The 16,126-nt window shown below is 39.0% G+C and overlaps 1 protein-coding gene across 1 annotated transcript in view; it reads left to right on the top strand.

The window, feature by feature from the left end:
- The first annotated feature begins 2,072 nt into the window (after positions 1 to 2,072).
- The window catches only part of LOC126932408 (uncharacterized), a 72,572-nt gene continuing 58,518 nt past the window's right edge, over positions 2,073 to 16,126 (top strand). Inside the window, exon 1 of the mRNA XM_050751206.1 lies at positions 2,073 to 2,201. Within this exon, the coding sequence (XP_050607163.1) occupies positions 2,073 to 2,201 (129 nt within the window). The remainder of the gene's footprint in view (positions 2,202 to 16,126) is intronic.

Here is a 16,126-nt window from a genome sequence, read left to right as displayed (position 1 = left end):
ACCTTCTTCTAGGGAAACTAAACTTTACTATTTTTAGTATGCTGGAAACCTGCTCCGTTGTTGTTTTCTTATTTGTAAACTATGATTTAAACAGCTGTCTTACGTTGAATCAAGATTTTCAACATTTCAAATGACTTCCCAGGCTATTATCTCTGTTCCTCATAACACTTTGAAGGAGGATGAAAAATTCTAGTAGGTATCTCTATTTAACGAGTATAGAGACTGCAAACAATAGCCAAGTACCTGAGCTAAGAAAAAAAGGGGACAAAAGGCCATTTTCCTGTCTCATAGGTAAAGAGAAAGGTTAGTTGGCATCAACACCAATTTTTTTTTTCTTTGCAAACTAGTGACTGTGGCTCATTTTTGCAGCCCTTGTGTCCTGGCCCCTATTTCATAAATTTGTAATGGGCATTTTGGGGAGAGCATGATGGGGATAGTGTACGGGTCCCAGGGGCAAGCAGGGAACATAACAAACAGAATAAGAGAAATGTGGCAGGGTCCACTGGGTCTGTCACAGAAGGAAGGTCCTGTGGTGAGCTGGTGCTCAACATGTCTTTGTCTTCATAGAATTCAAAATGAAAAGGAAGAAAACTGATGAGGTAATAAAGGGAATAAGGACCAGATAAGGATTTTGTTGAGCAAACTTCAATTAGAATTGGGCTGTCACTAGGGATTCCCCATTTAATTGATAGGATTTTAAGTCAAAGTTTATTGGTCAATAGTTTTTCCTCTGTTCTTTAGAATTAGACTGTTGTAACCCTGTATGATTGTGCTTTAATGAGCTTTTTAAAAAGCTGCCTGATGATAACTGAACCCTCCTTCCCCTGAAACTTTTGACCTCTTTTCACGCAGGTAGTTTGCAATCTTTCTGGCCACTTGGTATTTATCAGATTCACTGATGATGAATTTAGGGAGTGATCCCATGAGAACCCTGGTACAGGATGCAGAAGGAAACCTGGTCCTAACACGGAACATGTTCTTATGGCAGATGCCGCAGCCATAGGCTACTGAGAGCTCACACGAAAAAGCTGTGATAAGACCTTGGGGGCTAACCTGGGACAGAGGTCAGGCTTCTCTCTTGATAATGCCCCCATTAGTTCTTTAGTGACATATGCTGCTATGGAGTTAAAAACAAGATCCGAAGTAGGAGCATATTGTGAAACTTTGTAATAGAATAAGTTTTTAGAACTTCTGAAGGTCCTGCTCAAAAATATCTGCCTTTATGTTGAGTCACAGTTGTAGATATCTCTAGATTTGACCCTGATTTGGTAGATATTATGACACCAATAAATATCCAAAATTTTTTCATGCAGATTAGTCTCTCTGTTTTTGTCATCCTTGCTACTCACAATGTGGTCCACAGACCTGCAATATTGACATCACCCAGGACTTTGTTAGAAATGCATAATCTCAGACTCCACCCCAGACCTACTGAATCTAACTGCACTTTTAAATGATCTCCAAGTCATTTTGATACATGTTTGGCAGACACTGATCTGTATTGCACAACACTCCAAGAGGCCACAGTTACTTCGTAGGGAGTTGGTCCTGGTATTCAGGCATGAACAGATTGAGGAAAGGTTTCCTTGGCAAAGGAGAAATGATGGCTACCTTAGATGGCGCTGAGGAACTTTTCCTGCTCATCTTCAAGACAGAGTGCATGAAGGAAGGGAGGCACAGCCTTGAGAAAGACAAGAACGTCATGCTCCAGGAAAGACACATTTAAGTAGCTCTTAAATGAGAACCAAAATTCATCAACTTTAGTGACAGTCTGAGAAAGTTGTGGGGTTTCAGGGTAAGTAGAGAAGTAAAATTCTGTTTCAATTTTCCACATGAGCCTAGGGGAAGGAACTCTAGGGTAATAGTCATTTGTGTGTTCAGTTGTCCCAAGAATATTTTTGTATCTTGTTTATATACAATGCTTGAAGAAAACAAAACATTTGATAATTTTGTGTATTTGCTTATATTGTAGATATGATTGGGATACTGAAGACAGCACAGCAGTCATAGCAGTTTGGTACTGCCCTGTATTTCTAGTTTATAGTATTTTACATGCTTCTGATGATTAAAACATGATCAATGATTCAAGTCCCCTCCTTGTTTCTACCCGAAGTCCTGTGAGGACAAGGGCTGTGTTGGTCGTGCTGAACACATCTCCAGCAGAGATTTTGGAACCTGAGTACAGTGGCTACCTGTTGATGGTCAGAAGATAAATGATTCTTATGTAGGATGAAGAGTATTATGACAGAAGGAGAATAGGGCTGAGGGAGGACAGAGAGAGGGACCTACCCATCTGAGGGGCAAGTAAGATAAGTGAGGGAGGGAAGAGAAGGATAAGGTGGAGGTGGCTAAAACAGAATGAAGAGGAGGTAATGGGAATAGAACCAGGGAAGGACTGAGTGGGCTTATGTGCTGGTAACTGGGGAGAAGAAGGTTGTCACTCTTGCTGTCAATGGTCAAGAGATTTTTTTTTGTCTTAATTCTGAAAACCAAGGATGGCCTCAAAAAAAGGGCAGGCTAGTCCACCTGACATATGACAGAGATTGTGTATTTAATTACTGCACTGGGCCAGGCGCATTGGCTCCAACCTGGGTGACAGAGCAAGACACTGTCTCAAAAAAAAAAAAAAATTATTGTACTGACTGAAAAAAAAATAATGGTCAATCACTGTACTCACTAAATATGATTTTCAGTCGTTTTGGTTATCATTTAATTACATTATGTTTTAAACATTATTGGACAAAGGTACTAACAGAATTATAAGGAAAAATTCTTAAACAGGTTAACAAATTACCTGGCAAGTAAATTAATTGATATCAATTCCAAGCAATGAAATGAAGTACTAATTACTCCATATCACCCTGGATTATGTGGGGAATGGGTAAATTTATTTACTGCAATTAACGGTTTTGATTACTAAAACAGCAACATTTAATGCATTCCGAAACGTTTAGCATTAGACACTCCTGTTTGTCATATTTAAAACCCCTGATCTGTGTAAGGTTCTCTGCACTCGGCCTGTGAACAAAATGACCTTGTTTTCAGAGTGCAAGGAGAGGAGTCATGGCAAGCAGCCGAGCGACACCTGCTCAGGAGTGAGGACCTGAGCTCCGCGTGGTTATAAATATCTACAGAGAATCTACGAGGAACTTCACTTACAAATCAGCACCAGACGGTGGAGTGGGAGGAGAGACAACACACGAGTTAAAGTTAGGGGCTAAGAGTTTGGACTTTTCTCTGCCACAAAGAGGCTGTGGAGTCTCGGACAGGTAAACTCACCAAGCAAAGCACCGATCGCCTGTCTTGTACAATGTCAGCGTTTGACAAGGTCATTTCTTAAGTTTCTCCTGCTCTAAAATATTATATTACCAGCTATAGAAAAAGATATAGGTTATTAATTACATTCACATAATCACATAGCACTTTAAGTTCATAAATGTCTTCAGGATATGTTGCCTCATTTAATTTTTATGTTAACATGTTGTCCATGATGGTGGGGTGGGAAGACTTTTCTTTCTTTCTTGGTAAATTTTATTTTTGGAGTAAGGACACGCAGAAAAACATGTAGTATTGCTAATTTTTACAGAACTAGAACACACTCAATGCTTATCATTTTCTATTTACAACTGGGGGTAATATAAACCTGTTGACTTGGATATAAATTGTGATTCAAAAGCCCTTTGGCTACCTTGAAACATGATTGCTAGCAAAAGTCTCAAAGATAAAAATAGAGTTATAAAATGTGTATCCAATTCTGCATGTTTTCTACCCTTTAATTACCAAAGTTCTGACCATCATGCCCTCCCCTGGAGCAACTGATTCTCAAAAGGCCTCAGAAAGCACTTTTACGACTTTTAAGGTTTCTATAAAAGTCCACTCATTCCTGATACATCTCATCTTTCTATATTACATGTAAAGCCTAAGTTTTCCCCTGACACCAGATTTATGATTATTGTGGATTATGTATGTACATAATAATCATAAATCTATACATATATAGCCATGCATATAATTGTTTTTTCAATTACAAGCCTGATATTGCTGTACTAAGCTTAGCACGGACATCTCATCAATGTAAATTTTAATTACCTAAGGTTTTGATATGCTCCTATTCCATATAATAGCACAACATGAATCCATGTTTTAATAGTCAGTTTGTAGCAAATTAATTAACATGTAATTACTATTGCAGTTATATGCTTCTTTTTTGATTTAAAGAGACTTTTTTATCCTAATGAGAAAAACTATATTAATAACTGTAATCATCTAACATTATATGTTATTAGTTTCTATACAATCAGTTTTTTGAAGAGTTTTTAACAAATAAAAAATAATCTGGTGTTTAACTTGTAAATTATCTTTTGGCATATGCAAAAAGCTTACAAAGAGTTGCAATAATATTTGCATGTGGGAATGGTAACTAATTTGAGTTCTAGTGTATTTTTAAATGATGCATAATAATTATACATATAATTAGTCCGTACTCTTTTTTTGACTGGCTTCTTTCACTTAGCACGATTATTTTGTTATTGCATAATCAATAGTTCACTGCTTTCCAGTGCTGAGCATTATTTTATCATAGGGACATGCTACAGTGTGTTGATCCATTCATGTGAATTCTTCCTCACAACTTTGACAAGTGTCTTCCGAGTATTCCATCCAAGGCAGGACAGTTCTCCAGGTGTCTTGGGCCAACTCTGTCTTCTCCCCCTTTCTTGCTTATAGTTCTCAAGAATAACTAGCATGTGCTGGGAATGCAGCATCCTGACATATAGTAGAATTGGCTAGAACAGGCCAGGGGCTGCTCCAAGTCCTTCCTAGAACAGAATGTCCTGCAGCGCTTTAGCCCAGCAATCCATATAATCCCCAGAGTATAGAATCCACGGTGGGCTGCTTTCCAGGGCCCCTTAGCTGAAGTGCAAGTGGGACACGTATGCATAGATTCCATCTGTCCTGGGTAGCTTTCCTGAAGCTTGGGAGACTGGCTTGTCATGAATTCTAGGCTTCTGTTGTCCCTTGCTGCCTATCTGTAAGTAATAAACCTACTTCATGTAGAGTTGTATGCGAGTGTTCTGTGTCACTACTTGTGCAAGTGATAGAAACTGTCATAGCCCAACGTGTAGTGGGTGAGGGGTTTTGAGCCTGTCCCTGGGATTAATGCCAGTGCAAAGTGAACTTGCTTTGCACGCAGTGCCCTGTGACTCAGTAGATTTTTCCAATCTGTTCAGTGGGAACAGGCACTATTCCCTGGACTTGTGTGAACTCTAAGTAACTTTTCTCTCTAATTCTTTCATGTTATTCCTTCCCAGATACTTCAAGGTTTTCTCACATGCATACATTGATTAGTATGTTGTTGAATACTGAAGGTAGGTGTCATCTGCACATACCCAGAGTCCTATTTATAATTCTCTCTGTGTGCAGTTCTACCTTTCCTGGTCCATTGCCCTAAAAACTCCATCTACTTGATCTCCCTGGACTTTCAACCCTAGTCTCCTGGACTCCTGAGTTTCCCTTTCCTGAGCCACAGCCTGGAATCTCTCTCAACGAGATAATATGGACAATTGTAGGGCTTCCATTGTTTTCACTCGTAACTCTTACGGATTACTGTTCTTCATTTATTGATCTCCAATGTCTTGAAAATATATTTTCTTATATATTTATTCATTTTAAAATTTGTTTCCAGTGGGAGGTCAAATCTGATTCCTTTTACTCCAATTTCGTCTGAAGCCAAAGCCATGGGTTCTATAATTGCTATTTGCTTCTTTTTTATTGCTTTTCCCTTTGCGGTAAAATGTTATATCTTGTCATCTACTTTCTTGAACATATAAGTCATAGCAATTTTAGAATCCATTTCTGGGAACTTCAATATCTGAATCATCTGTGAGTGTATTGCTACTTTCTCTTTCCTCTTTTTCTTTCCTCTTGGCACTATTTCAGTTTCGGAATGGTAATTTATAATTGAGTCCTAACTTTTGTATATGGACAAGTTATAGAGGTGCTGGATGATGTTCTATACTTTTACAGATGACTTCATTTGATTTAATTTTTGTTAGGCAGCTAGAGAAGGGGCAGATTCCAACACTGCTCTCTGGGATCCAGCTGTAGAAAGATTGAGTTTCTATATTTTAATCATGTTCTCTTTCTGGTTTGCACCTACTCCCAGTGTGAACTCTTCCAAAAGCCCAAACTTTGAGTTTACATAAGATCTCTCCTTATTGGGACCCATATTTCTTTGCGTACATAACACTGTGAGGTTCTCCAAAGCTATGCTTAGTGTTTCATCTTCTCAAATGCCCCTCAGGGAAAACTGGGGCCATGTATTGAGCTTACCTGCTGTGTTCCTCCCTCCTTTCTGGTACCCCTGTTTCCTTGGGAACCCTGAATTCTAAGTTTTATCTCTCCAATCCCATGTAATTGTCAAAAATTTTGTTTGGATTTTGGAATTCTTTGGAGCAGCTTTAGTTTGACTTTTTAGACTCTAGTCCTGTGTAGTTTGGTAACCAGCGGATGCCTAGAGGGGAAAGGCCAGATGAAACATTAGGCTCACATCAGCACATTTCTCTTTTTTTGTGTGAGATTTTGACTCCTTAAATCCTATATTTCTTGGTAATCCCCTGAAACCTTGAAACAGTTGTGTGCACATATGTGCTTGCATGTGTGTTTGGGTTACATGTCTTCCTCCCTTGCTCCTGGTGGGAGGGTTGGCTTCATAAAAACTGATGAATTATAGTTGTAAGAAAGAGGCATGATACTGTTTTGAATTTCATCTTTTTGCCCACTAATTCTATAGCTTTTGAAAGTTACTTAAGCAGAAGATATTTTTGATTCTTTATCTGTAAAATCAGGATAGTCTGTTTTATAGAGGTGGTGTAATATAATACAAGGTGACTTTCTTGAAAGCACTATCTAACCTAAAATTTTCTGTAAGATACGATTACAAGTTATTAGTAGCACTAACAACAACAACAACAACAATGGCTACCACCTATTGTGCACAACTATAGTCAGATAATCTGATGTATTGTATTTGCATTATTCATGACAATTATCACAATAAACATGTAACACGGTCATTTACATCTTCATTGCAAGATACCGTTGAGTAACCTTTTATTTTACACTTATTTTGATTTAGCCTTTTTCAGAATTCTAAGCTCATGATTGTAAAAATAAGACCGAGGATAGAAAAATGCAAGCACTTCTACTTTTTACTTTTCTGGATTCTTACTGTGATCTTGAATCCTAGTTTTACCACTCCTAAGAGGCATGACCTTGTTTAAGTACTTTCTTTTCTCTGAGCCTCATTTATCTCACATGAAGAGTAGGGATGAGAATGCTTTCCTTACAGAATTATTGAGTAAAATAATATATGTAAAGCCCTAACATCATCCTTGAGGTAGAAACATCGTTCAAAACTGGTGCCACTGCCTAGCATTTGATTTTTGTAAAACTGTTTTTTACTACCCACCATGTAAACATTTTAATAAACATTTGAATTCATATAGAGCAGCAGATATCTTATTTCTGTAATTTTGTGGGAGCTGTAGATATAAATTGTCATGAATGATAAACTAATACTTTGCTTTTGATTTGCATGATATGATCTCAGAATTTGGCAGTCTTTCAAGTACTTGAATTGACCCTGCTTGCCTCCAAAAACACAGTGTTTTGTCCTCTGAATCTGTTCCCTTTGCCTAAAACACCTCACCTGGCCAGGCACAGTGGCTCACACTTGTAATCCCAGCACTTTGGGAAGCTGAGGCAGGTGGATCACGAGGTCAGGAGTTCAAGACCAGCCTGGCCAACATGGTGAAAACCTGTCTCTACTAAAAATATAAAAATTAGCTGTGTGTGATGGTGCACACCTGTAATCCCAGCTACTCAGGAGACTGAGGCAGGAGAATTACTTGAAACCGGTAGGTGGAGGTTGCAGTGAGTCGAGATTACACCATTGCACTCCAGTCTGGGCAACCGAGTGAGACTCCATCTCAAACAAAAACAAAAACAAACAAACAAACAAAAAACACGTCACCCATTCAGTCATTCAGTCCCCAGAAATAATTGCTACGCTTTCTATTAGGTAATTTCAAGGGTAACCTGCATAAGAATGCTCTCTCTAAGCCAGTATTATGAGTTAGAAAACCTACCATTCTTGGGCCTTGTTAATTCGTTGCACAAACTTGTCATTTACTGAAGTCAAATTGCTTTTTTACATGTCTCTTACCTGGCTCACTCCCACTATAAACTCTACTCCTCAAAATTAAAGGCTGTATTTTTCATTACTGAATCCCCCAAGCCTTAGTTAAAGGCTTGGCACATGGTAGGTACTCAGGAAATGTTTGCTTCAGGCAAAATAAATTTTTTAAAGGAGTGAATGTGGACAGATCAATGTTATAGTCTTAACATAAGCTATTATGCAGCTTTAAAAGAAGCTAATAGAATGTATATTAGGCAGCAACAACAAAACCCATTATTTCTAATCCTGACTTCAGAATTTTCTGGGGAGATTTCAAAACATAATATGCCTGTGTGTCTTCTCCAGAGATTCTGATTTACTTGGCTTGGGAGAAGAGAGTTCTGGAATTTGTGTTTTTGAAAAGCTTCCTAGGAGATTAAAAAGTGTTGTCATGTTTGAGAAGCACTGATCTAAACCATTTTCCTCCAGTAAGGAATACCAGATAATAGTTGATTAACATATGTATTGATTTTATATATATCATATATATATATATATTTATATATATATCATATATATATATGAAATATGTATGTATATGAACTCATATATATATATAAAAGAAATCATAAATGGAGAAAACTACAAATAAATATAGAATTGGTTGGAAAATATAAACAGTGGGTCCCACATGTAAATTATGTTTATTTCATTTTCTGCGGAAAACTTTCAGACACCTGGAGTATGAAAGAACTTTCTCTGATTTGAAAAGGCATTTAAATCTAATTGCTTAAAAGTGTATAAACATGAAATTTTACTTAGTTCCTGCAGAAACCCAATTATATTACATCAAAACTACCTTGGAAAATTTCAGATTTTCTCTGTGAATATTGGGATGAGCATGGGTCTTGCAGTTAGGTGTACACAATGTGAACCTTGGCTCCGTCATTTCTTGCTCTATTATCGGGGAAAGCCCTTTCTCATCCCTAAGACTGAGTTTTTTTCATACATAAAATTGGGGACACTGGAAAATATGTATTTTCCCATATTCCCATCAGTTATTCTTAGAAAAGCCAGCTTGTTGGAACCTATGTTAGGAGGTGGATCTTAGTGATTAGCCGAGTTGATCTTAGTTGTGTTTTTTGGGAAACAGGCTCAGAGATGAAGTTTCCTTACAGGATATTTATTAGGGAGTGCCCCTGGGGAGGAGGAGGAAGCAGGATTAGGTAGAGACCAAAGCTGAGGCGTGAGACCTAATGACAACACCAGTTACCTCCCTGGAGAGTTCTAGAGTTAAAATAGCCATCAGAGCTATCCCTCTGTTAAGTTGAAATGGCCAGGTCTTTACACTCATGCCTTGATTGAAGTGCAGAACCTTGGTCTAAGCAGCTCTGTGCAACTGAGTCTTACCCTGAGGTGTCTGGCAGCACCCCTGAAAGTCTCAACAGCAAGTTCTCCTTGAAAGAGAATCAGAGAGGTTCATAACCCACATGGGCATGAAGTTGACATGCCGAGGCTTCTCTGTAAACTAAGGAGACAGTCTGTCAATCCATAGCCAAAGGGGCAAAGCAAAGATGGTCAGACCTGCAGAATTTTAGAGCTGAGACTGCCTGCAGCATCACTGAGTCTAATCCCCTCACAATACAGAAGAGAAGAGTGAGGTCCAGAGGTGGGATGAGACTTACCCAACATCACACAGCAACATAGGAGCGGTGCTGGGATCACATCTCAACCCAGGAGTCTTCTCATTCCTTCATCATATCCCAGGAAAGGAATATCACCGTGGGTATGCATAAAGTTTTGGGGTAAAACTTAGGCTTGTAGCTCAATTCTGCTACTTTATGGCTTGATTTCGGGCAGGTTTCTCTTTAACTTCAACCTCTTTTTCTGTAGAATGAGGATAGTAAGCCATTACTTTGAAGACTTATATGTAAAATGGCCACCATCAATTCTGTACTTCCCCGAAAGTGAAACCGCTTTTTCAAAATTATAGCAGTAAGGGAGATCTGACATAATTGACTTCATCTTGCTTCTGACCTCAAAGCTGTTCTTGGTCATTCCTGGGTATAGGCCAAGCTAACCACAGGAGAAATTTAGTTTACAGTTTAACTTGAAAGCAAGGAGGATAATAGTCCTTCCCTAAAACTAACCCCAACTTTGCTCAGGGACTGAAAACCACCTTTGTAAGACTAAAGGAAGGCCCCAAGATTAGGATGATGAGAGGGGCCTGAACTCTGCTCAAATGTAGTCAGTTTATATAATCCCTTACTATTCAGGAGTCATGTGGCCGGAGGTCACGAGATGTGTGACTTTCCTAATTGGCCCTATAGATAGCATCACTATTGTGAAAACTAAGATTTTTTTTTTTTTTAGATTATTTCAGACTAACTTCACCCAGACGCATGACTCATGACTCAGCTGGTTCTGTGGTCCCACCTAGAGATGAAGTCAATACACCAGGCCAGTTTTCGATACCCCCATGATTTCATCCTCAACCAATCAGTAGCACCCATTCCCTAGCTCCCTGTCCACCACATTGTCTATAAAAACTCTAAGCTCCAAGCCTGAGAGAATGATTTGAGTGTTACCTCCAGTTCTCTTGCATGGGCCAGGCTCTCATCAATTAAACTTTCCCTACTGCAATGCCATGGTCTCAGTGAATGGACTTTGTGGAGGCAGCAGCAAGAACCCACTGGGTGACTACAAAAGCACATCCCCCAGTCAAAAGGTGGACTTTATTCTTCCAGTTTCCTGAAGCTTGTTTGACTAGCAATTGCTTCAAACAATGACTTCAGTGGAAGGGATCCTTACAAGTTCCGGGCCTAACCTTTAAGAGAATTGGCAACTTCTGTCTGTTTTCCTGGAAATGCTCGCTCTGGAAGAAGACATTCACTGTGTAAGTAGTACACCCACCCAAGGATCTCCAGGATATGAGGAAGCTCAAACTAGCTATGCAGAGAGGTCTCATGGGCAGAGAGATGCCTGAGCAGCCCCTGACATCGCAGCTGTTTTGGCTCAGGTACCACACGGATGAGTGGAGAAGCCTGAAGAAGACTCTGGCTCCAGTGATTGTAGACATATGTAAGGTCCCAAGTGTGATCTACACAGCTGAGTCCCTCCTAGAACCAAGGACTATGACAACAACAACACACACACACACATACGTGAGCACACACACACTGGTTATCTCCTCATCACATGTGCTTAGCACAGGCCTTGGCCTATTAAAATAACTCAGTATATTTAATAAATGAGTACGCTGGCACACAAATTCTTAAGATCCCATTTCAAGTCATGTCACTGAGAAATGGTCTTCTAGCACGTCATTTCTCCATCCTACAAATGATATATGCCCTATATCCCTTCTTTCTGTCTCTGCTCTTAAATAACAACTAACATTTACATAGAGCGTATTATTTGCTCTAAATTCTTCTTAGAACTTGTATACATATTAGTTCATTTTCTCTTCATAATAAACATAACATGTGTATCATAAAATATTATGATATATATTTTATTAGTGAGAAAACTGAAGAATTGGCTAAAATTACAGAGCTAGATTGCAGTGAATACTGTGTAGTCTTTATTTTTGTATTCATGTAATGTGGTAGATACTCAGGATGCCTTAAATAATATCGTAAGCTTTAGGGTTGTGGGGAAGGAAGGAAGGAGCAAAGAGAATAAGAGAGAGAGCTGGAAAGTAAGAAAGGATTAAAATGTAATATGTAGGGAGAAAGGAAAGTGCTGGCACTAAGATGTTTCCTAAAATTCTTCAAGGTTAAACAGTATAATCGAAATGAGAGCAATTTTATTGAAACTGAAAGATCAATAGGTCCATTTAAACAGGCTGACACTAGAGTGTGTAACTTAAATATCTAAATGGATTTTCTTAGTGATAATGTCATATGTTTATTGCCCCTCCAGCTCCCATTGTTAATTTCTTCTCTGCCCATATGTTTCCAGGCTAGAATGTAGCTTTGCTGAGATAATGTTTCTCACTTAGCCTTGGGGGTGGACATTTCGTCCTGTGTGAATGGCATCGTGATGGCCACAGGCACCTTGGAGAGGAGCCATATCACTGAATTCACCAGGGCGTATTAACAGATAAGCTAAATTCTAGATATAGCAATTAATACAATCACTCATTTAGATAAATCATTTATTTAAAATTCCTTGGAGTCCTTTAGTCCTAAGACATGATTTTCAAATCTATGCTTATTTTATTACCTACCAAGTTATGGGTTCCCAGACAAATAGCTCTTGACATTTTGCTGCGGGAAATGATGGGGTTTTAAAAAATGCACAGGGAATAGCTGACTTTTACAGCAGTGACTCTTCCCCCCTCAGGAGGGCGTGTCAGGAGAAGGGGGAGTAGTGAGCAATGGGAACTGTGATGTTTATCCTCCTTTTGGTACCAGTGATTGACTCTTATAAGAATTGTGAGAAAATAGGCTCAGCTGAAAATAAATGGAAAGACTGGGCATGAGAAGTGAAGAAAAATTATATTCAAAAGAGACATACATCATATTTATTCAACCAGCAGATACAGAGTGCCTTCTTCGTTCCAGGAACTGTCCTAGGAGCTCGGAATATAACAGTGAAAAAGAGAATTGTTAAGTGACTAACCTCTCTGACTATTATTATCCTTGAGAGAGCTGAATAAAATCTAGGGAGGGAATCTGTTTTTCAGAGGTCATTGACTATGCATGACTCTTGGCTGAAGAAACTTCAAAGTGTTTCTTACAGAAGGAGTGTGGAAAATGAGTTAAATCATTGGTTCTCAAACTTCAGCATGTATCAGATTCACCTGGAGGTCTTGTTAAAACACCAATTGCTGACTCCAATGCTGGCATTTCTGATTCTCTAGGACTGGGAAGAGACTGGAGAATTTGCGCTTCTGACAAATTCCCAGGTGATGCTGATGCTGCTGGTCTGAGGTACACTATTTGTGAATCACAAAATTAGATGGTAGAACTTGAGGCAAGAATCCCAGTTAAATGGCCATTGCATGAAGACACAATGCAGGGTACTATTTTAAGGAGTCTAGGCTTTGGGTTAAAACAGAAATAGGTTTAAATTTGGCTTCATTTATTACTAATAATTTTACATCTATGCAACTCCCGTAAATGAGAGACCTCTTTAAAAAAAAAAAAGATAGCGTTAAGGGTGATGGACAGGTTAATCACATAGAAAAATAGTTATCATGTTTAATATCTGGTCTGATACCCTCATTAGTAATTCTGGAAATCAGAGTTCAAGCACTAGGTTTCATCTCAGGCCTGAAGGAGGCCTTTTATTTATCCTTTCTAAGCTACCCTCAGATTCTTCTATTTTTTTCCATGTTTTCTGCCACCACCTCTGGTGAGTGTGATCAAACCACTCGCCCTGCTCACAGGGTCAATATAATTGCAGGCTGTTTGATCTACTGTGTCCATTCTTGCCTTATTCAAATCCACCTATGAATGACCTATCTCAAAATGCAAATATGACCACATCAATCCTTTTTGAAAGATTTAATTAGCTTCATTAGGAGATATAGCTAATGTAAATGACGAGTTAATAGGTGCAGCACACCAACATGGCACATGTATACATATGTAACAAACTTGCAAGTTGTGCACATGTACCCTGGAACTTAAAGTATAATAATAATAAAAAAAGATTTAATTAGCTTCTCAAAACACTTGGATTGTGATTTCATGATCTCAGCATGATCTGCAAATCCATGCATGGTTTGGCCCCTACCTGTCTTTCTGGGCCCACCTGCTCTGCACAACTTGTTGAGACTTTGTGCCAGCCACAAGGCCCTCCTTAGGGTCCCTGAATCCAACATGCTCTCTCTTGTCACAGGATGATTTTATTTGTTGTTATGCTTTCTGACAATCTCTCCCCCCTCTTCACCCTACTCTCAGCAGATCTCTACCTAGTTCACTCCTACCTAGACTTCGTATCTCAGCTAGACTATTACTTTTGCAAGACCTTTTCTTACCTCCCAGTCCAGATACAGCGTTCCAATTCCTTTCATTTTTGCTTTTAGTTCCATGCACCTTCCTTCCATTGCTTTTATGTCAGTTGTAATTCCATTTACTTTTGTGATTATTGGTTTGTTTATTTTCCTCTCTCTCTCCAGTTACACTCTGGGCTCCACATGGGAGAGACTGTGTCAGTGATGCTCATTACCCAGCATTAGCAGAGTACTTGGCATGCAGCAGTTGCTCAGTAGTTAGCCACTGAATAAATGGATGAATGAATGGACCCGCAGTAATGACCCGAATGCTTGCGTTTGTATACAAGGAGAGAAATACACACCCAGAAAGAGTGGAAGGGGGGATTACACACAAGTATATTTCTTTGAAGCATATGATGAGTGAGCTGGCTTGGGAATACAGTTCAATCAATGTCCTAGTTTAGTGCTTTACCAATAGAGATGCAATTATCATTGTGTTTAAGGCAATTCTTCATTATCCGAGACTATTTTGCATGTCCTAGGAATTTCAATTCCTGGTCTTTGCCCACAAAATTCCAACAGCACCCTCCCTCTCGTTGTTGCTAAAAGGACACAAACATTTACACAGGACTGTGAAAGAGCAATGCTGCTGCTCTGTGAGTACCACTGTCTAAATTACATTAGCATCTACTCCAGCCTGGCAGGAGGAGCAAGAGCATGAATGGAGAGGCAAGCAAGAGGGCTATTTTATGCCTCTCGCTAACATAATGTCTGACATTGGTTTAGAGATTACTTGAGAAAACCTATATGAAGTGCTGAGTGCTGGCCTAGCAAACAGTAAACTTTCAATAAATAGTGGCTATAAGTAATACGAAGTGAGCTTGAGGGGCTTGACTATGAAAGTAATCATGAAGTTGGAGAAAAGGAGAAAGATTTAAGAACGATTTAGGAGATACAGTGAATTTTTCTTGGTAACTTACTGTTTGGAGATGGAAGGGGAAGGAGGAGTCAAGAATAGTTTCAAAATTTGTGTTTGTACAATGGGTGCCATTAACCAAGACATAGAAGATGTGAATAAGGATCAGGTTTTAAAGGGAAATGCATTTGGTATTGGACACCTGGATTTGAAATGCCTCCGGAAAGAATTGTCAGAGATGTTGTGTAGCATTTGCATATAAGAAAATGAATAATTTCTCAATTCATGCTGTAGGAGGAGAAAATGGAAACCACAAAGTGATGGAGGCTTTCCAGCAAGAGGGTACGGTGTGGAAGCCTGGGGCACACCAACCCATGAGGCTGGTCAAAGGAAGTGAAGAAGGGAAGACTGGAACAAGGGCAGGAGATAGGAGTCACAAGTGCATTTCCTGGAATCCAAGGGCCAAGTGTGCTTTAGCAGTAAGGGAGCCACATCAGAGCTGGAATTCCTCAGGAGGTTTATTTCACTTTCTGAGGGTTGGCAGCTCAAGCAGTAATGTATTAATTTTCTAATAAACTGTATTTATAAGTATATGCCTAGAGAGAGAGTAGACTAGAGTTGACCTTTGAAAAACATGGGAATCAGGGGTGCTGACCCCCATGCAGTTGAATATCCACATATAACTTTTGACTCCCTCAAACTTCACTGCTTACAATAGTTAAATTGACCTACCTTTGCCAGAAGCCTTAAAAAGTCCATTAACACATACTTTGTATGTCATATGTATTATATACTATATTTTTAAAATAAAGTAAGTTAGAGAAAGAAAAAAATGTTATTAAGAAAAATCATAAGGAAGAGAATATATTTACTATTCATTAAGTGGAAGTGGATCATCATAGAAGTCTTCATCTTCACCATCTTCTTGTTGAGTGGGCTGAGCAGAAGGAAGAGGAGGCTTGTACTTGCTGTCCAAAGGGTGGCAGAGGTGAAAGAAAACCTGCTTATAAGTGAACCCGCACAGTTCAAATCCATGTTGTTCAAGGGTCAACTGTATTTTTTTCTGTCCAGAGGCCTTTTCCTCTTC

Source organism: Macaca thibetana, chromosome 12 (assembly GCF_024542745.1).
Source record: "Macaca thibetana thibetana isolate TM-01 chromosome 12, ASM2454274v1, whole genome shotgun sequence".
NCBI classification, from domain to species: domain Eukaryota; kingdom Metazoa; phylum Chordata; class Mammalia; order Primates; family Cercopithecidae; genus Macaca; species Macaca thibetana.
Note: the sequence above shows the minus strand (reverse complement) of the source record. Positions and strands in the feature narration are given on the sequence as shown.